This window comes from Nematolebias whitei, chromosome 13, assembly GCF_014905685.2.
Source record: "Nematolebias whitei isolate Nwh7 chromosome 13, NemWhi1, whole genome shotgun sequence".
Taxonomy (NCBI): domain Eukaryota; kingdom Metazoa; phylum Chordata; class Actinopteri; order Cyprinodontiformes; family Rivulidae; genus Nematolebias; species Nematolebias whitei.
Window position 1 is genome coordinate 7166930 of NC_056510.1, and position 22822 is coordinate 7189751.

General features: G+C 42.9%; 1 protein-coding gene and 1 pseudogene across 1 annotated transcript in view; one reads left to right on the forward strand and one right to left on the reverse strand.

Moving 5' to 3' along the window:
* Nucleotides 1-16147, forward strand: part of LOC119419496 (inactive dipeptidyl peptidase 10) — a 132147-nt gene extending 116000 nt beyond the window's left edge. Inside the window, exons 13-26 of the mRNA XM_037686828.1 lie at nt 1295-1402; nt 1716-1807; nt 2297-2344; nt 2654-2775; nt 4611-4655; nt 7077-7175; nt 7251-7320; nt 8299-8493; nt 8859-8913; nt 10371-10470; nt 10715-10773; nt 12263-12335; nt 12604-12677; nt 14713-16147. Of these exons, the coding sequence (XP_037542756.1) occupies nt 1295-1402; nt 1716-1807; nt 2297-2344; nt 2654-2775; nt 4611-4655; nt 7077-7175; nt 7251-7320; nt 8299-8493; nt 8859-8913; nt 10371-10470; nt 10715-10773; nt 12263-12335; nt 12604-12677; nt 14713-14850 (1278 nt within the window). The 3' untranslated portion in view covers nt 14851-16147. The remainder of the gene's footprint in view (nt 1-1294; nt 1403-1715; nt 1808-2296; nt 2345-2653; nt 2776-4610; nt 4656-7076; nt 7176-7250; nt 7321-8298; nt 8494-8858; nt 8914-10370; nt 10471-10714; nt 10774-12262; nt 12336-12603; nt 12678-14712) is intronic.
* LOC119419432 lies at nt 532-1096 on the reverse strand (annotated as a pseudogene).
* Nucleotides 16148-22822: the final 6675 nt, after the last annotated feature.

Here is a 22822-nt window from a genome sequence, read left to right on the forward strand (position 1 = left end):
AGTTTAGATTCGTTTCAGAAAGTTTAGATTCGTTTCAGAAAGTTTAGGTTCGTTTCAGAAAGTTTAGGTTCGTTTCAGAAACTTTAGATTCATTTCAGAAACTTTAGATTCATTTCAGAAAACAAGCTGCTGCTTGTTTAAATCAATAAAATACAGATTTTTATTCTCTAGTAGTTTATTCCATTCAGTCTTTCCATTTTAATTTCTATTATTTTAATCTCATTCTTCAATTTCGTCAGTTTTTGTTTCGTTGCTCCTCCAAAACCAAACTCCAAAAAAAACCCATCCCAAGGTGCAGCTCCAGCAGGAGGTCCGAGCTGACGGTTCTGCTCTCTGCAGCATCCTCTGCCCCACTCCTCTTCATCGTTCACTCACGTCTCCAGTCGACGCGCTCCGGTTCAGATTAAAGAGCTGAACGTCAGAGAATGCCCAAAATTAACCTTCAAGCTGGGTGGAGCTCGCACCAGAGCAGCCTGTCTACATCGTTTACCCAGAATGCATTGCAGTGTAAACAACATTAACAACATAAGATCAAACCTTCTGGAAGCGTGGTCCAGCAGCAGAAAGACCATAGTAGAGATGATGATGTGGACAGAGGCGTTCACCATAGCATGGAAAGATCCCATTCCCCCAGGTGCAAAACCAACTCCCCACCACCACGACATAAACGAGTGGTGGAAGATGTGAAGGAAAATGATCTGGCCATGTTTTTTCCTCAATACAAACAAGACTGTGTCCATCAACTCTGTAATTTTTTGAAAACCAGAGGAGCCTTGCCACTCCAACCATTCGTAGAGCTCGAGGACTGTTTGAGACGTCAACTGGATCACATCTCCAGGTGTATGCTGTGACCCATCCGGACATCATAAGCTCATAAACAATAAATATTGACAATGCCACCAGCATGAAGTTGGATACTATTGTGGGTTCCTTGAGCTGGAAGGGTGCACGCTTGGTCTTTATGCGAGGTCGAAGGACCAGTACGTCACTGGAACAGGAGACCACATCAGAGGATGGTCTTTCATTCGTGGATCAACTCCTGCCACAAGATCGACATGGATTTCCATGAGCCAACCTCCTGGATCTGCTGCAGGATACTTCTGACCAAATTATTTCTGCTGGTGTCCCACGCTTCCAAAAGATTTGTGGTGTCAGAAGTGGGATGTGTTTATATATATTTATATTAATCAGTCTGTATTTTGGTCCTGTTTTAATAACTGAAGCAAAAATGTTTATCAGAAGAGGTTTATTGATCCATGACTTTGTGAAGTGATCGATTCTTGTTTCTCTGCAGAACCAAGAACCCGTGTTCTCCAAAGACGGGAACCGGTTCTTTCTGACGGTTCCTGTAAAACAAGGAGGACGAGGGGAGTTCCACCACATCGCCATGTTCACAACACAGGTCAGACGTAAAACACAAACTATCTGCTGAAGGGTTTTTATCTCAACGTTTAAATATTAAACTCTGTTTTTACGTTTGACCATCACTTCCTGACACCTTTTGTTTTTATGTTCTGTTCAGATTCAAACCGTCACCGATGTTAGTCAAGTTTTGTGTCTTAATACTTTTATCTCAATTTGTCTGCAAGACAAAAAACTGGATGTTTTCTCGTAACGAGCGAGTTTCTTACTTTATTTGAACAAACTTTGTGGTACACGGTACAACTAAATAATAACTATACTGAGTTCCTACAAAAAAAACTTTTGGTTTTCAGTTCAGAGCGGATCAAAACGAAGTCCGTCATCTAACGTCAGGAAACTGGGAGGTGACGAAGATCATCTCGTACGACGAAAACACCGATAACCTGTGAGTTTGACCGAAACGCTGAACAACAAAGATGTTCGACTAATTTAAATCTGCGCTCAGGACACTGTACAAGAAAAACAAACAAGGTCCATTATAATCCAGTGAACTCCAGTTTAACCAGAGACCAGCTTCCTGTTTGTGGTAATGATTGACAGGTCTCACAGACCACTTTAATGCGAGTAGGGAGCAGGTGGAAGAGAGCCCGGAGAGGTGGAGTTCCACTCTGAAGGGAACAGAGAACATTCATGGAGGATTGGTGTGACAGAGGAGCATTCTGGGAAATGGAGGCAGATGATCCCTTAAAGGGAGCTGCCCTAAGGAGGATTATAATCCAGTAACATTTCAGTTTAAATTGTGTCATTATATACCGCACTACTACACAGTGTGTTGAGCTAAATATTTTATTTTATGACTCAAACTAAAATTGAACAAAAAGATGATTTAGTATGTTCCTTTATTAAAATGTTTGTGTTTTTATTTCCTCTTCAGGTATTTTCTCAGCACAGAGGGATCATCACGAAGACGACAACTTTACAGGTTCGAGTCTTTTGTTTATTGCCCTTCAGATAAAAAATAAAAATGGCTATTACACCAAAATCTGACTTATTGGACAAGTTTGTCCTTTTGGGAACAATATTTTATAAAAACAGAAATGCTCTAATTAAACCATCATTGTCACAGATAATTGTAAAATAAACATTTAATGTGTGTCGTCTCTGAAATCTAAAGGAAACTTGCTGATAAAAATGCACCCAGAAAGATGGATATTTGAGTAAAGCATGTCCAGTTGTTGCTTTAGGAGGAATATTCATATATAAATATATATTACGTCTCTTCTGTCCTCAGTGTTAAAACTGTGGGTCTGTTCCCACGAAGGTGTTTAACCTGCGAGCTGAACAAAGCTCACTGTTTGTACTTCGACGCCGACATCAGCGCCACGAACCGGCACGTCATCCTGCGCTGCAGAGGTAGGCCGCGAGCTGCAAGGCCCTTCAGTTTTACTGCCGTTAAATGGCTCCCCGAGCGACGCCGGCTGATATAATGCAGCACATCTCCATACGAGTGGGCTGCAGTCAGGAGGAGGAGATTATAAAATTGTCATAAGATTTAATTTGGTCTGATTTAGAAGTTCACAGGGGCAGAAAACTACCTGCTGCTTTAGAGGAGCACTCAAATGGGGAGTCTGAGCGTTTTCCATCAGATCAGATTAGCACATTAAAAATAAAAAAATAAAAGCTGATAACTAGAATTAGTCGTGTTTCAAATCTAAAATTGGCAGCAGCTTAAAGCTGGATGATTCCACGACGGGGGCAAACGGTTAAAGTGGATAAAAGACAGTTTCCAGGTTTGTCCAAAAAACACAGCAGCAGCTCTTCTCACCTGGTTTCCATGGTGATGAGTTAAGGTCAAAATACCTTCACTTTAAAAATGGTTCGGATTTAAACTGTACCTTAAAAAAAGATCCTGTTCCTTTTCCTGGTATTGGCCTAAAGATAAAGTTTTACTACACCTGACTCTGTGGACCTAAACCAAAACCTGAATTTGGTCAACTTTAGTCCAGGGCTTAATTTGTAACGCAATCGATGCCGGAATGCAAATTGCAGTTGGGCCGAGGGGTGGTGGTCTGGGTGGGGTCCTCCCAGACACTCCACCTGCTTTGAATGTTGTCAGCCATTAAATGGCCGTTATTAGTCATTATCATCCCCATAGGTTGCCTTCAGACTGTCCCTCCTGTACCTTCTAGTAGGTTTAAAGGTGTGTTCTTATCGTTGATAATATGTCATGGGTCAGGGGGTTAGGGTCAGGCTAAGTGCTCAGGGTCAGGTGTAAGGTTAAGTTTTAGGAAAAGGTTAAATAAAGCTAACAAAAAAAGCTTCCGGTTTTACATGTGGGCGAAGCTGCATATTATCAGCGATAAGAACGTACCTTTAAACCTACTAGGAGGTACAGTCTGAAGGAAACCTATGGGATAATGACTAATAACGGCCATTTAATGGGCTGAAAACATTCAAAGCCACTGCGCACTCACCTCCACCACTCTTTTAGAAGCAGAGTTGTTTTTTTTAAGTGTAGAGGTAGAAATGCTTCATTTGAAGGGGCAGATGATCGTATGAGAGATTAAGAAGTTGTGTTGTGTTTAAAATGAGTGTTTATGTAATTATTTTCTGATTACATAACCAATATAGGTTTTATTTGTTCAAGGCACTTATATTTGCTCATAACTTTAGAGTTACCAGATTCAAGCAAACAGTTGCTGGAACGTACCCTGTCAAAATGAGAGAGTTCCCGGATCCTGCAGGATCCAGCTCAAATTAAGCCCTGCTTTAGTCTAACCCTAACTTGGTAAACTTTAGTCTAATCTTAACTTGGTAAAATTTAGTCTAATCCTAACTTGATATGTGTTGGTTGATTATAATTTGCAAATGATAATATTTAATTTAAATTGTTTAAATATCCAAGCACATGCATGTGAAACTTGTAGTTCATCCAAGGATCTTAAACTGGAGTTTTTAGTTTAAGTGAGTCGCAGACTGGACCGAATCCTCCTGTATCTGGTTTGTGGTTCAGATGTGACACCTGTTCCTGGACAGGTACGTAACAGAACAGCTCGTTGTCATGGAGACGATCCTGACAAACTGGTCTTTTCATCAGGAGAGCTCTTAAAGTCCACTCAAGGACGACCTCTGATGGGTTTTGCGTTTTATAAATATATAAACAAATCTATATTTAGCAGTTAGTTGTAATATGTGTACAATAAATAATAATAAATGTTTTAAACTTGTTTTTTTTTGTTTCTTTTCAGGTCCCGGAGCACCAACTGTAATTTTACACAACCTCAATAATTCCAGTAAGTGATTTAAAAAATGTTTTTATCGTTTGTCATTTTCATTTTGTCTGAACTTTATGATGTTGGACTCGTACTTTAAATTAGGAAATGTTGGGATTAAAAAGCTTATCATTGTTTGAATATTTGAACTAAGTTGTCTGAAGAAGATAGTTTAAACCATCAGCCTAGAACATTATTATTATTTAATTATTTAATAACATCAGAATTATTTAAAATATATCAAAGTGATTTTTTTTTAATGCTCTCTTAACATTAAGCCTCATCTGGGACCAAAACCTTAAAATTAAAGGCTTTTATTGTGGTAAATTTAGTGTTTAGAAACATTAAACCACAAAAAAGGATTATTTTAGTTTAGCCAAAACATAAAATAATACAATTTTAGTGTTTTAGTCCTAAACCTGCCGCAGCAGGACGCCACTTTCCACCCGTCTCATGACCAATCCGGTTCTTTGCCTCCCGTCGGGACCAGCTTTACTCCAAACAGAAACCAAAACGTTGGCGGCTGACGGGAATTTGATTTTAATGTTCAAATCTTAAAACTGATTTTCATTTAACGGATAAGCCGAGAAGCTGAATTTAACTGATGGTGACAAAAATCCATAAATACGGTAATCGTTCCTGAACTTAGCCACGTTTTTTATTTATAAGATCACAAAATGTTCAAAGTTTATCAGCTTAAGATGTGCTAATCCACAGCTAATCCCTGGCAGTCGTTGAAGAGAATCAACACTTGTTTTGTTAGTTGGTGTTAAAATGGGTGAACTGGGACATAAAGTGTCTTCATTAATGCTCGGCCTCTGGAGGAGCAGATACAGAGTTCAGAGGTCACGGGTAGCACGTCTTCAAGATCCATAAGTCAGATTTGATCAAATCTTTGTGTCGTGCAGACACCTGCCTCAGAACGTCCAGGCGGCCCCCGCTCTCCGGTAGTTAACAGCTGTGCCGTGGAAAAGCAAGCAGTTTGCTGCGGGTTGTTTGGACAGAACCGGCCTCCACAGCTGGGAGCTGGAGACCCGCTGCGGTTTCATAATGAGCCGTCTATTGATTCTGGGTTTCCATTAGAGGAGCTGGATGGATTCCACTTCATTTAGCCGTTTTTCAGACGGCTGCAATGGTAAAAATAATAAATAAGTCGTGGGACGTTGTTTATTACATGTGGAGGAACTACTTGGTGTTTTCAGACTCTACAGACGGAGGCTTAACCAGCTGCGTTCAGTGTGATTATCTTTAGGTTTATTGTCGCATGCAGATCAACACAAGGTCAACACAAGGTCAACGATGCAATGAAATGCTCAGGACGAGAAGAACCGTCTCGACTCACCAAGAAAACAACAACAAAAAGAAATACCAAAGCATGCAACAAAAATACGAAAACAAGGCGCCAAAAGTGAAAGAGAAATACCGTATTTTTTGGCGTATAAGTCGCAGTTTTTTTGCGTAACTTACACGCCCTGCGACTTATACGCCGAGGCAACATATTTATGAACAATTTTAGGCTGAGATGACGTTTTCATTCATTCTGACTGAGAAAAAACAATTTGAGCAGTACCACTTTCAGCTACTTGATGGCAGCAGAGGAGGAGTAGTGTATGGCATGCTGTTGTATCATGTAATAATAGGTAAACGTGGCTATAATGACAAATTCAAACATGTTCAAGACAAAAACAACTGACTTTATTGTACTTTACTGTTTTTGTCTTGAACTTTTTTTTTATTTTTCATGACCTGGATGACTGAGAATATTCACCAGCTATTAATGACACAATCGGCTTGCCATAGCCCCCCGCCTTCATTCTGCTCGCTGCTTGGAGCAAACTAAGCTTCATTTCGCGGCACCGCCCCGGCGAAATGCAGCTGATTTGACCGTTAAAGTGCATTTATTAAGTAAAAGTTCAACTGAGACACCTTTACTATAACGTCGAGCAAACAAATAATTGTTTTTAAGTGTTAATCTAGTTAAATTCTTGTTGAAGTCCTCCGTGCACGCTCCCATGGCCACCAACACCGGCCCACATTTCCAGGTTGTCAGCGGTGACACGTAATAGATGCAACGTACGCTGCAAAGCGACATATTTATAATTTTTAACACTATATTATACATATTTGGACTGATGCTACTTATAGGGCGGAGCAACGTTTACGGCGGAATATACGGTACATCTACAGCAGCATGGTTCTGTTAGCAGCACGATGATAATAACGACTGTGCAACGGACGATGACTGTCCTCCAGAACCGGGTCCAACAGACACAGAACATCCAAGGTTTCCCCGCGGAACCGAATTTGATTCTGAATTTACCCCAAAGTTTCCAGCTCCTCACTTCCTGTAGATTTTCTCCAAGCTGTCAGACTGGATCCACCGGACTCTGATCTGAATGGTTTCAATCCCGTGTCTTCACACCGAGCTCCTTCCCTCCACAGATTACTACGTTCTGGAGAGTAACTCCTTACTGAAGGCGGCTCTGAGGTACAAACGGATCCAGATGACGGAGTTCAGGACCGTTCCAATAGAACATTTTGGTGAGAATAAAGTTTTTTTTGTTTCTACAGCGTTAATCTGATTCAATACTTTTACTTTTTCTTTTTTTTTTACAGATTTACCTCTAAAGATTTCGTACCCTCCGGACTTCTCAGAATCTCGTCAGTACGGACTCCTGCTGATGGCGTACGAACAGAACCTTCTGATTTTACACAGAAAGTGACACGTTATGGAGCGTTATCGTGATAAACAATTTACACATCTGCGTTTTAATCTGTATTAATGTTTAATGGGACGGTGAACCCTTCTCCCCCCACTGGGATTAAAAACTTGACGGCTGACCTCATTAACAGGAGTGACTTTTAAACACGTAGTCTATGCAGCCGCCATTTTACCAGCTACGTTTGTTAGCATGGCTAGCAATCGTAGCCAACTCTGAAACAAACATGGAGCACGCAATGAGCTGTGATGAGTTTAAGGACACACGTAAATGACAAACTCAGTCTAAAAACAGTGTGAATTGTGGTGTGTTCAAGGACTCTCATAAATGATAAACTCTGTCCAAAAACACAAAGCATTCAGTGAGCTGATGTGTTTAAGGACACACGTAAATGATAAAACTCTTAATCCAAAAACACAGTGCAAGCTGTGGTGTGTTCAAGGACTCCCGTAAACGATAAACTCAGTCCAAAAACACAAAGCATTCAGTGAGCTGATGTGTTTAAGGACACACAGAAATGATAAACTCTGTCTAAAAACACAGTGAGCTGTGATGTGTTCAAGGACTCTTGTAAACAATAAACTCCTTGTCCAAAAACACAAATGTGGAGCATTCAGGGAGATGTGATGTGTTCAAAGACCCTCATGAATAATAAACTTCAAGTGAATTACATGCAGATGCTAAAACGTACATTTGAAAATTACGATGTAGTTATTTTTGGTATATATACAGCTGTACACACATTACTCACACAACTGTAGTACAAATACACAAAACAAAGGCTGGAGTTGAAATAAGAGATTTCATAAAAGGTAATTAAAAAAAACAATTGAAGGAACAATGCTCAAGAACAACAGACAAATATGTGATTTTCTTTTGGGGGGGGGACTCGGGTCAGCTGTGTGACCCTCCAGAACCACAAAGTCTCCTTGTTGTGTTTGCAGTGACAGCGCCCCCGGAGGTCAGGCTGTCAGCGATCGTTTCTCCCTGAGCTGGGACTCGGTTCTGGTCAGTTCCGATAACGTCATCGTGGCCCGCCTGGACGGTCGGGGCAGCGGCTTCCAGGGTCAGAGAATCCTGCACGAAGTCCACCAGAGACTGGGGACGGTGGACGTTCAGGACCAGATCGCTGCAGTCGAGTACGGCTCTTTAACGTTTCTGCGCCGAGGCTTCGGGCTCGCATCGATCGTCTGACGTTTAAATGTGAAAATAGTTTTTATCTTGGATTCAGATATTTTACTGAAAGTGCAGACTGACACGTTTTACCTGAACTGATTCCATAAAACAAGTTTTTAATAAATGAACCTCGTTTAAGTTCAGTGACTGACCTTTAATCTATCGACTGGGACGATAAATCTAAGAGTTTAAAACGATTTTACAAAGATAAAAGAATAAAACAGGACGTTTATATCAGTAAGTAAAGTTTGTAAACACTTCAGATGGTTTGAGGGTTTCCTTCAGATCTTTAAACCAGACGTGGTGTCCTGTGCGTTTATATTTTCAGATACTTGATCAAGTTTCCGTTTATCGATCGGACACGGATAGCAGTGTTTGGAAAGGTAAGAAAACTGTCCTTTAACCGCCGTCTCACCAAACTACGACCGCTACACGTTATTTGGTGATTTTGTTGCACTTCTTTCAGCTGTTCCCTCTTCAAGGGTCTCCAGAACGTCCTCCTCCGTCTCACTCTGTCCTCGTCCTCACTCCATCTACCTCCATGTCCTCTTTGTCTTTTTCCTGGCAGCTGCATTTCTAACATCCTTCTACCGATATAACCACCGTCCCTCCCTCTGGACATGTCCAAACCACCGTCCCTCCCTCTGGACATGTCCAAACCACCGTCCCTCCTCTGGACATGTCCAAATCACCGTCCCTCCTCTGGACATGTCCAAACCATCTTCATCTGTCCTCTCTAACTTTATCTCCCAGTTGTTCAACCTGTGCTGCACCTCAGATGATCTCATCCCCAAACCTGCAAACTTGTCACTTTTTGGTGAAAATCACTAATTTCAATCAAAAATGTCATTTACATGAATCGTCTAGATGTGAAGAGGGTTTTTTCGGGGGGGCGGGGGGGGCAGCTGTCAGAGGCCTGTTAGATGGTATAATTTCTAATTGATTGGAATTAGGTATCACTACATAAGTCGCAGTAGATAGCTCGTAACAAAGCTCGCGCTAGCTAACAAGCGTAGCACTACACGTGCCGGGAGTTGTCGACCAGGGTGGGGGTGGGAGGGGTTAGGATGCGTTACAGAAGCGGAGCGCTACATATAGCATCTTAGCTAGCGCGTCGGTATTGTGCGCCGCTAGCTTAGCGCTATGTATTAAAAAAAAAAGTTTTTGCTATTAGCAAAATGCTCTGCTATGTTTGATTACTCAGGTGAGCTTGTTGTTTATTTATTTTATTTTATTTTAGGTTGACTAATGGGCAGCACAGTGGTGCAGTTGGTAGAGCTGCTGCCTCTCTGAGAGCAGGTCACTGGTTCAAATCCTGGTCCGGAGTACCTTTCTGGGTGGAGTTTGCATGTTCTCTCCGTGCATGCGTGGGTTTTCTCCGGGTACTCCGGTTTCCTCCCACAGACCAAAAACATGCATGAAACAAGACGGAGCCCCCCCCCCCCCCCACCCGAGGTTGGCCTGTTAGCTTAGCTCGTAGCTTAGCTTCTCAGCTTAGCTGCTTTTAACGAACCAAAAACGTGATTTTGTATCGTTAAAAGTAATTTTAAAGAGAAAGGGAGGGGTCAGTGAAGAACACCGGAGTTGAACTTTTTGTCATCCAGTGTCTTCAGTAGAAAGAGAGAGACGCAAAGAAACGTTAAAGCCGATAAATGAAAAGAGGTCGATAATTTTCATTCTTCATGCGATTAATTGATTTATTGTTTATTGTGACGGGCCTAATGACAGGTCTTCAAACCTCCAAGAGACTCCACGGGAACACCAGCTGGTCTCCAGACGCAGCTCATCGAGCTCCTCCGTGTGTTTCACTGAATAAAATCAGATGTTTTTTATTTTCCAGGGTTACGGAGCGTACCTGACGTTAATGATGCTGAAGTCTACAGACAACCTGTTCAAGTGTGCGTGTGCCACGTCTCCGGTGACGGACTGGAAACTCTACGGTGAGGAAACTGAACCGTTGTGGAGCGAGCGTGGAGTTCCAGTCCAACCTCATGGTGTTCAATTTGAAGTGAATCAGACTTTTATTTGTACGCCGGAGTAAAGAGCGGCGAAGTGACAGCGTGTTCACAGAGTGTTACTTCCTGTTCGGTGTTTGGGCTCCCGGTGACAGCAGCACTTTACTGGAAGTGAATCGTGTTGTTGCCGGCAGCGCCGCTAACGATCCATCACTTGTCGTTCACACAGCGTCAGCGTTCTCGGAGCGGTACCTCGGCATGCCGTTACGAGATGACAGCAGGTATCAGGTGCGTGTTCTCCTCCTCCTGCTGCTTGTTTGTGTTGATCTGTGCACGTCACACTCACTGGAGCTCTGCCGTTGTGTTGGTTCTCTGGTGGTTTGTTGTTCGAGGCGTGTTGGGTTTTGTCGCTCACGTGCGCAGCTGCAAGAACTCGTCATGTTTAACTTGAAGCGCCGCCTTTCCTCCAGTGGTGCAGAGATGATTCAGGTCGTGGCTGAACGTTTCCCTCGTGTTCAAAAAGATTCGGGCCCGGAAAACGTCTGCACGAGATCTTTTTATTTCATCCTTTACGTCGGAGAGTTAAAAAATAAAAGTCTTCTCCCAGTTCCAGGGTTTTACTGAAACTGGTCTGGTCATTACCCGGTTCTGAAAGGATTCAAATCGGACCTCATGTGAACAAAATCAAAAAAGGAAAAACTGTTTTCAGAGCAAGCAGGTGTGGGTGAACACAACGTCAAGGTGGAAAGACATCAGCAATGACCTCGGAGAGGATTCCCATCAATCAGGGAGAGGTCAAAGGTCATTTCCAGTCTGTCTGGAGTCCATTGTTCTACACAAAGATTCTTCACAAGAGGACAACTCTGAAGACAGGGGACAGTCTTACAGCAGATTCACCCAGCAGGTCAGACTGTGCAGTGACCCTACAGGTCGGTCAAAGGTCATGACCACAACATGACAGCACCTGTTCCGTTTGGGAAGTTTTACCTGAAGGAACCACAAGACTTCTGGACCAGAACCAGACCAGGACAGATGTTTACCCGGAATGCACTGCAGCGAACAGCTCCTCCCAGCTGTCAGCACGGTGGTGGAGGCTGATGGTTTGTGCTCCTGTCAGTCACCGAGTGGACCAGGAACTCTGTAGACCAAAGGGTTCTGGAGCCAGAGTCCATCTGTCCAACATCTGAAGCTTGGACCAAACTGGGTCCAACAGAACCATGATCCCAAACACAGCAGCTGATCTACAACAGAACGGGTCAAGAAGAACGGAACCAAGGTGCATGTGGAGTACCTCAGGCATCTATACTTGGCCCCCTTCTGTTTCTCCTTTATTTGCTCCGGTAGACCTGACTTTACTTTTTTAGGTTACTGTGTCTCCCAGTTCTTCAACATGTCTGGTTCTGGACCAGTCAGAGTCCAGAACCTCAGCCTGACTGAAATGCTGTGGTGGACCTTCAGAGAGCTGAGCAGAACTCTCAACGATGAAAAGAAGAGTGGACCAGAACCCCTCCACAACCATCTGAAGCTCATCCAGAAAACCACTAAAGGAGGTTCTACAGCTGCTGGACCCAGTAAGAGTAGAATATGTTCAGAACCTGGTAAAGACCAGGTCCGTTTTATTATAAACCCTGGAACAGAAGAGGGGAGGGGCTTTATTTGCCCATGCCTGTAAATCCTGGCTCCACAGTTCTCTTTGCACAGCTTTATTTGAACATGTCTTCGTGTGGTTGGCATGAACGAGTTCATAATCCTCCTGGTGTTTCTGGTTCTGCTTCAGTTCTCCAGTCTGCTGCAGAACGTCCAGGCTCTCCGGGAGCAGACTCTGATGCTCGTGCACGGCACCGCAGACGGTAAGAGCAAATAAATCACTGGGGTCAATAAAACAAAACGTGCGGCAGCTCGGCTCAGAGAAGCTTCCAGTCGTGGGCGTTGCTCGTAGTTTTTAATCAAAAGAAAAGCTGCTAATCTAAACTGATGCTGGGACGTCCTGAGGAAAACAACCCCTGATGAATCATGCATGTCGGCTCTGTGGAGGTCTCCCCCACACACACAGATTGTTCTCCGGCTCTTGTTAGATCCAGGCTGGATTCTGCTGACACGCTTTGTTTTTTCTTCCAGCTAACATCCACTTTCAGCATACTGCTGAGCTCGTCAAGAACCTGGTGAAAGTTGGAGCGAACTACTCGATGCAGGTGAGTCACCGCAGAAAGAAAACAGCTCCCTGCTACAAGATCTACATCATCTGGTGCTGGGAGGCCTTAAATTAGCTCAAGATCAACAGCATGGGATGTTTAATGAAAACTGATTTCAGCAGCAGTAACTCTGTTGGACCTCATTAGTTGCATCAAACTTCAGCTTCTTCGGGGCTGCACACTGGTGACAGTGAGCTGCTTGAGGAGTCACAATGAAGATCTGGGAGAGAGTTGTGGAAGCTAGACTTAGATGAGAGGTGAGCAGCAGTATAGTTTCATGCCAAGAAAGAGCACCACAGACGCCATCTTTGCTTTGAAGATGCTGATGGAGAAGAACAGAGAGGGTCAGAAAGAACTCCATTGTGTCTTTGTGGATTTAGAAAAAGCATATGACAGGAGGACATGTTAGACTGGTGCAGGACAGTGGTGAGATGTGCTGTAGAAGTGACGGATAGCTTCAAGGTGGAGGTAGGAGTGCATCAAGGCTCTACTCTGAGCCCCTTCTTGTTTGCTCTGGTGATGGACCAACTAACAGATGAGGTCAGGCAGGAATCCCCGTGGACTATGATGTTTGCAGATGACATTGTGGTCTGTGGTGAGAACAGTGAACAGGTGGAAGAGAACTTGGAGAGGTGGAGGTATGCACTTGAAAGAAGAGGAATGAAAATCAGATGTAGTAAGACAGAGTCCATGTGTGTGAATGAGAGGGAGGAGGTGCAACAGTGAGGCTACAAGGAGCAGAGGTCCCAAAGGTGCAGGACTTCAAGGACTTTGGGTACACTGTACAGGAAAATGGGAAGTGTAGTGAAGAGAGTCCAGGCGGGATGGAGTGGATGGAGAAAAGTTTCAGGAGTGATTTGTGACAAAAAGGTGTCAGCAAAGTGAGACCAGTGATGTTGTATGGAGACAGAACTGGTAGTAGCAGAAATGAAAATGTTGAGGTTCTCCTTAGGAGTGACAAGGATGGATAAGATCAGGAATGAGATCATCAGAGGTACAGCACAGGTTGAACAACTGGGAGATAAAGTTAGAGAGACGAGTCTGAGATGGTTTGGACATGTCCAGAGGAGGGACAGTGGGTATACTGGTAGAAGGATGTTAGAAATGCAGCTGCCAGGAAAAAGACAAAGAGGAGATCTATGGAAGCAGTTAGAGAGAACATGGAGGAGGACGACTCGCTGTGGAGAGGGAAAAGCCAAAAGAAGAAGTAAAATAAAATTGATCTTTCTGACGGGTGTGTGTGTTCTGTGATGTTCAGTTAACGTTGTAGCTAAAGGCTCGTAATGTGATGTTCTGCCAAGAAGACAGCAGAAACCTTCATCAAGGCTAGCCAAACAACGCTACGTTAGCCAACATCAAAGCTTCACACTTCTGCTCGAAGCAGAAACAATCTGTCGAGGTTTAGCTCATGTAGCGTTGTTTCATAACATAAACCTAAAACTCACTTGGCTAGCCTGGATTAAGACTTCTGCCCAGTAATGCGCCAACTATTGGACGGAACATCCCTTTAATAACAGCAGTCCAGCTGTTTTGAAGTGTCCCGAACAACTAATATCTTACCTGTTGTAGATAGCTCTAAAACAAATAAAAGTACAAATTTATCCCCAAACTGACGAGTTAACAGCTAATCTGGAATATTCACGGTCATTCTTACCGTGTCTCAGGATTATTTACAAACATGAACTCAAATGTTTCAGAGTTTAAAAGTTCATCAAACATTTGAGACCCGAGTTGATTAAAGGTGGCTGTGTTCAGACTAGCCCTTAGCTCATCACACGGAGGATAATCTTTACACACACAAAAAAAAAAGACTTTAAAATGGCCCAACTATAACTTGAAGGTGAACAGTCAGTGTCTTACCTGCAGCAAACCGTTTTGGAGAATTAGGAACTAATCATCTCAGGATCTGAAAGAACAAAAATAAACGTCACAAAATGTTTAGGTAGATTAAAGTACAAGTATCTCGTAGTACTGCAGGTGTATTTTTCTGAGTTTTCAGGCCTGCGATGATAAAAATAACTCTTTGTGTCTTTAGATTTACCCAGACGAGGGTCACTTCCTGTCGCAGCCGAGCCGTCAGCACCTCTACGCCACGCTCGCCGGTTTCTACAGGGAGTGTCTAAAGGAGGAGCTGCTACCGCTGCCCGAGGAGGAGGAGGAGGAGGAAGAGTAAGGCTCTGTGGCTCAGGATTGTACTGACACCCCCCTGAAGCCTTTTGGACCAAGTGTTTATCCAGATGTGGACACAGAGAGCAGCTGGAGCTCACAGCGTTTGTTCCCGAGCACTTCTTCGTGTGAATGTTTAAATGTGTTGAAAAGACGAAGGACGCCGCCGGGACTCCAGCTGGAACAAAGTTCTTCTGGTTCCAGGACGGTCGGTTTTCCCAGCAAAGCGCACGGAGGACTTCCTGCGTCGTGCACAGATCACCACCACGTGCATGGTCCTCACCTCGCCGGCGTCGGGACAACGACACAAACGTTCACGTTCGACGTTTTCTGTTGAAACCAGCAGAGAAAACGTTCAGCTTCACCTGATGACATCATCATCCTCCAGCACGAACATTTGACAGTTTTGTGTGAAAACTTTGCAGCGTCACTCGTTCAGGAGCCGCCGTGGTTAAAGGGTCAACTGTTTTTATTGAACTCGGGTTGTTTTAGAGCAGGAGCTCCGTCTGGATGGAGATCGGAGCTGGACGAGCGTTTTAAACTCCACCCTGTACCCGCTTCACCGCTCCATCCGCCGGAGGGCTGATCTGGACCAGTTGTTAGACCTGGACAGGGTTCCCTGCTCTTCACGAAAACAAAAGTTCCCGAGTAAATCCTGAAAGTCCAGAACGCTCGTAGCGGACAGAGTCACGTCCAGAGAGGACAGGAAGTAGACTGTAGCCTACGATACGTGCACACGGCCACATTAATAACAAACTAGAGAATCTCCTGTGAAAATGTAGTGAACGCTTATTGCTGAAGAACAGCTGAAATGTAGCTAAAGACGCAGAAAGAAGCTTAAATTACCAGAAGGAAGTTGAGAGAGCACATGTATGTTGAACTGGGCTGAAAAAGCCAAAATAAGCATAGAAATAGCTAAATAGTAGGTGAAATAACAGGAGCAGCAGAAAAGGCTGAAAAGAGCACAAGATGAAATTAACAAAGAAGTTAATTGGGGCTGAAAGTAGCAGAAATTACTACGAAAAGCTTGCATTTATCAGTGAACAGCTGAAATTAGCTAAAAAAATGCTAACAAGGTAGCTGAAAAAGTAAAGCTAGGTTACAAAAGCAAAAGAACACAAGTTTGCCCAATTTGGCTAAAATTAGCACAAAAAGTGGAAATTATCGTTAAAAAGCTAGAATTGGCTAAAAGCAGCTGAAAAGTAGCTAAAGTTACCAGATGAGAGATCACATTTACTGAACTGGGCAGGAAAAAGTTGAAATGAGTGCAAAAAATGTGGAGTTAGCTAAAAAATTAAAAAAAAGCTATCATAAAACAGCTGAAATAACTGGACCTAGCAGAAACCAGCTGAAATCGTATGAATGTGTAATAAGCATTCACACAATTGTTTAACGTCAGAAACTAAAAAGCCGCCAACGTCAGTCAGGACACGTGCACTCTGTGCACTGGAGAAGCAGGACATGGACTCCATGACACAAGAATACCAGCATAAATATAAAAACATGTTAAAATTTAAAAAATAATCTGTTTCCATTCATCACTTAGAGGAACTTCAGCAACAACGTTCAGCCGAGGCTGCAGCCTCAAAACATCTGACGGGAAACAGCCGAGGCTGCAGCCTCAAAACATCTGACGGGAAACAGCCGAGGCTACAGCCTCAAACCATCTGACGGGAAACAGCCGAGGCTACAGCCACAAACCATCTGACGGGAAACAGCCGAGGCTGCAGCCTCAAAACATCTGACGGGAAACAGCCGAGGCTACAGCCTCAAACCATCTGACGGGAAACAGCCGAGGCTACAGCCTCAAAACATCTGACGGGAAACAGCCGAGGCTACAGCCTCAAAACATCTGACGGGAAACAGCCGAGGCTGCAGCCTCAAACCATCTGACGGGAAACAGCCGAGGCTACAGCCTCAAACCATCTGACGGGAAACAGCCGAGGCTACAGCCTCAAAACGTCTGACGGGAAACAGCCGAGGCTACAGCCTCAAAACATCTGACGGGAAACAGCCGAGGCTGCAGCCTCAAACCATCTGACGGGAAACAGCCGAGGCTACAGCCTCAAACGATCCATTAAAAATGTTCAAATCTCCCGTATCGTTTTAAATTCTTCTTTTGACGTTGAGAGCTCAGAGATAAACCGCACGTCAGCCTCGTTCAGGTGTTTTTATACTTTACCCAGAATCCTCGGCTGCACTAAGAGTATTAAAATCGCCTTCTTCCTCCTCCGCAGCTCAAATGCTGCAATCTAGGTAAAGGCGGAGTTATCTACGACAGGTACGATGTTAACTGTTCAGAGCTTCTCCACTGAACTGTCACTTTAAGGTTTGTGTGGGGCTCCTGGATCAAGGAGAAATAATGATTGTTGATTAGTTTTGACATTAACGATACATTTGTTTCATTTATTCAAACGAAGGTGAAATAAACAATAAAACACACTTTAATTAGATCGTGGACAACATCATTTTTACTTCCTGCTCGTAAAGCCGAAGACATCTGCTGTTCTTGTGACCGATTGGAGCAAAAACTAAAACGTTGTTTTAGATTCAGTCTTTTGTCTCCAGACAGCTGGACGCTCTGCAGCCAACAGCTGATTCATACAACCCAAATGAAAACAATCCCTTTAACGCGTGTCGGCTCCGCTCATTCTATAAAAACACAAAACGTTTATTTAAAGATTTCTGCAGCGCTTCAAAAACCACAACTGTGTGCTCCGATTCTGGACGGACTTGTCTCCAGTTTTTGGACCCGGAACATTCAGACCTGCTGAGTCGGCAGTTCTCCAGCAGCGCTGAGGTCTTTGCATGTCGGTAGAAATGTTGACGTTTTGTACAGTAAACAACAGCAGAGCGTGTAAATAAATATATTTTTAAGACCTCATTAGTCCACGAGGACGAATCGACTTCCTGTAAATTTCTCTTGTTTCCTTTCGGCTGTTTTTTTCCCCTCTTTAGGGTGGATTTTGTATTGTTTGTCCTTGTTCTTTTAGCTGTTTTAAACAGAGGGAGGGGCTGAGAGTCAGGGGTTACTGTGGCTGTCCTCCAGTGAAGATTATAAATAAACAAAAACACAACCTACGAAAACAAATGTTTACTGTGTGAATGATGAAACCAAGCTGTCAAAACTACAAGAACAGTAGCTAAAGAAAGCTCAAACCTAGCTCAAACATCAAAACCTAAATAGAAGACATGTAACAAGACGTTAGCTAACAGCTAAAAGTAGCAGGACAGCAGGTCAAAGCCAAAAGTACCAAAATACTCGCTAAAATCAGCTGAATGTTTGTTAAAAGCAAGGCAAAAATGCAAAACAGTAGCTAAACGCTAGTTCAAACATCTAAACCTAGCTAGAATACAAGTAAAAGGAAGGTAACAGCTAAAGGTAACAGATCAGCAGCTTAAGGCAAGGCTAAAAATAAAAGCAAAGTAGCTAAAAGTGGCAAAAGACTAGCTAAAAGCAACATATCACTAGTTAAAAACTAAAGAAACCATCAGAGAGCAGCTGAAGCAAAGAACGTTTTACAAAAGTAATCGTGTTTCTACGAGGAAAATATCTGTAAATGAAGTTAAATATTTTAAAGATTATAAAAGTTACAAAAGTCAGAGCACCATCTCACTCCATCTACCTCCACGTCCTCTAACTGCATCCATGTACAGGTGCTGGTCATTAAATTAGAATATCATGTGAAAGTTGATTTATTTCAGTAAATCCATTCAAAAAGTGAAACTTGTTTATTATATTCATTTATTACGCACAGACTGATATATTTCAAATGTTTATTTCTTTTAATGTTGATGATTATAACTGACAACTAATGAAAACCCCATATTCAGTATCTCAGAAAATTAGAATATTGTGAAAAGGTTCAATATTGAAGACACTTGATGTCACACTCTAATCAGCTAATTAACTCAAAACACCTGCAAAGGCCTTTAAATGGTCTCGGACTAGTTCTGTAGCTACTCAATCATGGGGAAGACTGCTGACTGGACAGTTGTCCAAAAGACGACCAGTGACACCTTGCACAAGGAGGGCAAGACACAAAAGGTCATTGTTGAAGAGGCTGGCTGTTCACAGAGCTCTGTGTCCAAGCACATTAATAGAGAGGTGAAGGGAAGGAAACGATGTGGTAGAAAAAAAGTGTACAAGCAATAAGGGATAACTGCACCCTGGAGAGGATTGTGAAACAAAACCCATTCCAAAATGTGGGGGAGATTCACAAAGAGGGGACTGCAGCTGGAGTCAGTGCTTCAAGAACCACCACACACAGACGTATGCAAGACATGGGGTTCAGCTGTCACATTCCTTGTGTTAAGCCACTCTTGAACAAGAGACAGCATCAGAAGCGTCTCACCTGGGCTAAAGACAAAAAGGACTGGACTGCTGCTGAGTGGTCCAAAGTTATGCTCTCTGATGAAAGTAAATTTTGCATTTCCTTTGGAAATCAAGGTCCCTGAGTCTGGAGGAAGAGAGGAGAGGCACAGAATCCACGCTGCTTGAGGTCCAGTGTCAAGTTTCCCCAGTCAGTGATGGTTTGGAGTTCCATGTCATCTGCTGGTGTTGGTCCATTGTGTTTTCTGAGGTCCAAGGTCAACGCAGCCGTCTACCAGGAAGTTTTAGAGACTTCATGCTTCCTGCTGCTGACCAACTTTATGGAGATACAGATTTCATTTTCCAACAGGACTTGGCACCTGCACACAGTGTCAAAGCTACCAGTACCTGGTTTAAGGACCATGGTGTCCCTGTTCTTAACTGGCCAGCAAACTCACCTGACCTTAACCCCATAGAAAATCTATGGAGTATTGTGAAGAGGAAGATGTGATACACCAGACCCAACAATTCAGAAGAGCTGAAGGCCACTATCAGAGCAACCTGGGCTCTCATAACACCTAAGCAGAGCCACAGACTGATCCACTCCGTGCCACGACGCATTGCTGCAGTAATCCAGGGAGTCTGCTCACACAGACTCATGTTCGTGCTGCTGTTCGGCGTACAGTAGTCCTTCGTTTATCGCAGGGGATCCGTATCCTGCAGACCCGTGGTAAGTAAAAAACCATGAAGTAGGAATAGTAGAACAAGTGGTAAGTAGTAGTTTATTTTAGTGTATATATATATGTATATATGTATGTATATATATATATATATATATGTATATGTATGCGTGTTTTAAACCCTTCCCACCCTCTTGCAATATTCTACACGTTTCTAAACTCTAAACGCTCTAAAAGAGCAGATTGTCATGGCTTCAGCTCCTGCCTCCTCTGCTCTTTGTCACCTGCAAGCGCTCTTGGCCACGCCCACTTCTCTGTTCTGCAGCTGAACATCTGATCAGCTGTTCATCTGCAACAGGAAGTTTATCCTGCAGCAGTAAGGGCTGCACAAAGCTGCAGGAGGACGCTTTTTCTGCTGATGAGCTGCACAAATATGCAGCACGTGCTAAATAATTTAAAATAATTTATTTTAAATAAAAATCTCATGCCGATCGTGCGGCTCATCCATCAATCAGCCGATTGTGTCATGTCCAATCTGGTTTTGAAAAACCGCCATAGAGCGAGTCCACGATAAACGAACCGCGAAGTTGCGAGGGACTACTGTGTTGTTGTTATACTAGTAGTGCTTCGTGTATTTATAGTTAACATTTTACTTAGTTCATATCTTAGATCTTATTACAGTTTTTCTTTTACATTTTGTACTTTTGTTGGATGTAACTGGGACCCTGTGTACACAATTTCATACGACAACGAACCTTGAATCCTTGAAAAGGAGCCCCAACTAAGTACTGAGTGCTGCACATGCTCATACTCAGCTGGCCAACTGTTCTAAAAACCCCTTTTTTTATTGGTCTTAAGAAATGTTCTAATTTTCTGAGATACTGAGTTTTGGGTTTTCATTAGTTGTCAGTTATAATCATCAACATTAAAAGAAATAAACATTTGAAATATGTCAGTCTGTGTGTAATGAATGAACAGAATAAACAAGTTTCACTTTTTGAAAGGAATTACTGAAATAAATCAACTTTTACATGAAATTCTCATTTTATGACCAGCACCTGTTTCCTGCAGCTGCATTTCTAACATCCTTCTACCAGTATACCCACTGTCCCCCCTCTGGACATGTCCAAACCACTGTCCCCCCCTCTGGACATGTCCAAACCACTGTCCCCCCCCTCTGGACATGTCCAAACCACTGTCCCCCCCTCTGGACATGTCCAAACCACTGTCCCCCCATCTGGACATGTCCAAACCACTGTCCCCCCATCTGGACATGTCCAAAACACTGTCCCCCCATCTGGACATGTCCAAAACACTGTCCCCCCCTCTGGACATATCCAAACCACTGTCCCCACCTCTGGACATGTCCAAAACACTGTCCCCCCCCTCTGGACATATCCAAACCACTGTCCCCACCTCTGGACATGTCCAAACCACTGTCACCCCATCTGGACATGTCCAAACCACTGTCCCCCCATCTGGACATGTCCAAACCATCTCAGTCTGGTCTCTCTAACTTTATCTCCCAGTTGTTCAATCTGTGCTGAACCTCTGATGATTAATTTCTAATCTCATCCATCCTTGTCACTCCTAAACATCTTAATTTCTGACACTTCCAGTTCTGTCTCCTCTTTTTGTCCATGTCTGTCTCCAGACCATACAACAGAGCTGGTCTCACCACTGTCTTGTAAACTTTTTCTTTGACCTTTGCTGACACCATTTTGTCACAAAATCACTTCTGAACAAGTCCTTGAAGTCCTTCACCTTTGACCTGTACTCAGTTCCACCTCCTCTCTCTCTCTCTCACCATCACGTGATCATTTAGCATCTAGCAGCAGGAGCTAGCTTACCAAGGAACGGGGTGATTTATCACATTAACTGCGCTCGAACAAACTCTGAGCAAGAGTTTTACAAAGTTAACATCATAAACTGACTCATACACAATTTTAAACACGGTAAAATACTTATTTTAAATACCTTTTATTTCCCTCCAGCTGCTGCTCCGTGAGTTCCGACAAGCTAACATTCCGTGCACCAACTTCCTGTCTAACCAAACAGACTTCCTGTTTTCAAAATAAAACCAACAATGCAAATTACATCAGAAAGAAAAAAATACCACGTGACAGGAAGGAAATTACAGCAGACAAACATGAGGGGGTGATAATGTTTTTACATTGATGGTGTTTTATTTCACTTTAACTGTGGTGGGAACCAAAGAGCAAAACGCTGCTCAGGTGTCGGCAGACGATAGTAAAGATCAGGTGACACATTATGGAGAAACTGCAAAAATATGACAAAAAAATATTTATTTGTACATACAAATACTCCCAGATATACAAATGTCTCTTATGGAGGACATTTTGCAATAAATATAATAAATAACTGGATGAGATGCAGTTTTACAGACAAGTACAGCAGAATATATACAAGTACAGAATCCTAATAATAAAAATATTAACGTTTTAAATGTAAGGACGACTCTGGGACCACACGAACTCCACACACTGGATCGCAGAGACGCTCCGTTTCAAACCATTTTCACATTGTGGGATTTAAAATGTGCAACACAAAGATTTCAGATGGTTATAAACATTTAATGTTCCTGCAGAACAAAACGGAAATATTGCATCTAATCTCTAAAAGCTGAAGCAAAGTGAGATCCAGAACGAAACAAGTCGGTCTTTAGTTTGTTGCTGATCCGACCTCCAGATCTGCAGCGCGTTTGAATATTTTAATGCTGCCGTTAAAAAAAGCAACGAGGCGTAAAAACAATTAAAGATTTACAGATTAAACTCCTCCGTTTTGTTTTAACCTGGCTTCATGCTAAAGAAGGACAAGATTTTAATCTGACTTTGTTCAAATTAAACTAAAAAACTTAAATGTGATCAAATTTAGACGACATGAATCTCAGATTCTGTGGAAACTTCTGAAACTTAAAAACAAAAAGTTAAAAATGAAAATAAAAAAGAAGCACAAAAGGAACAATA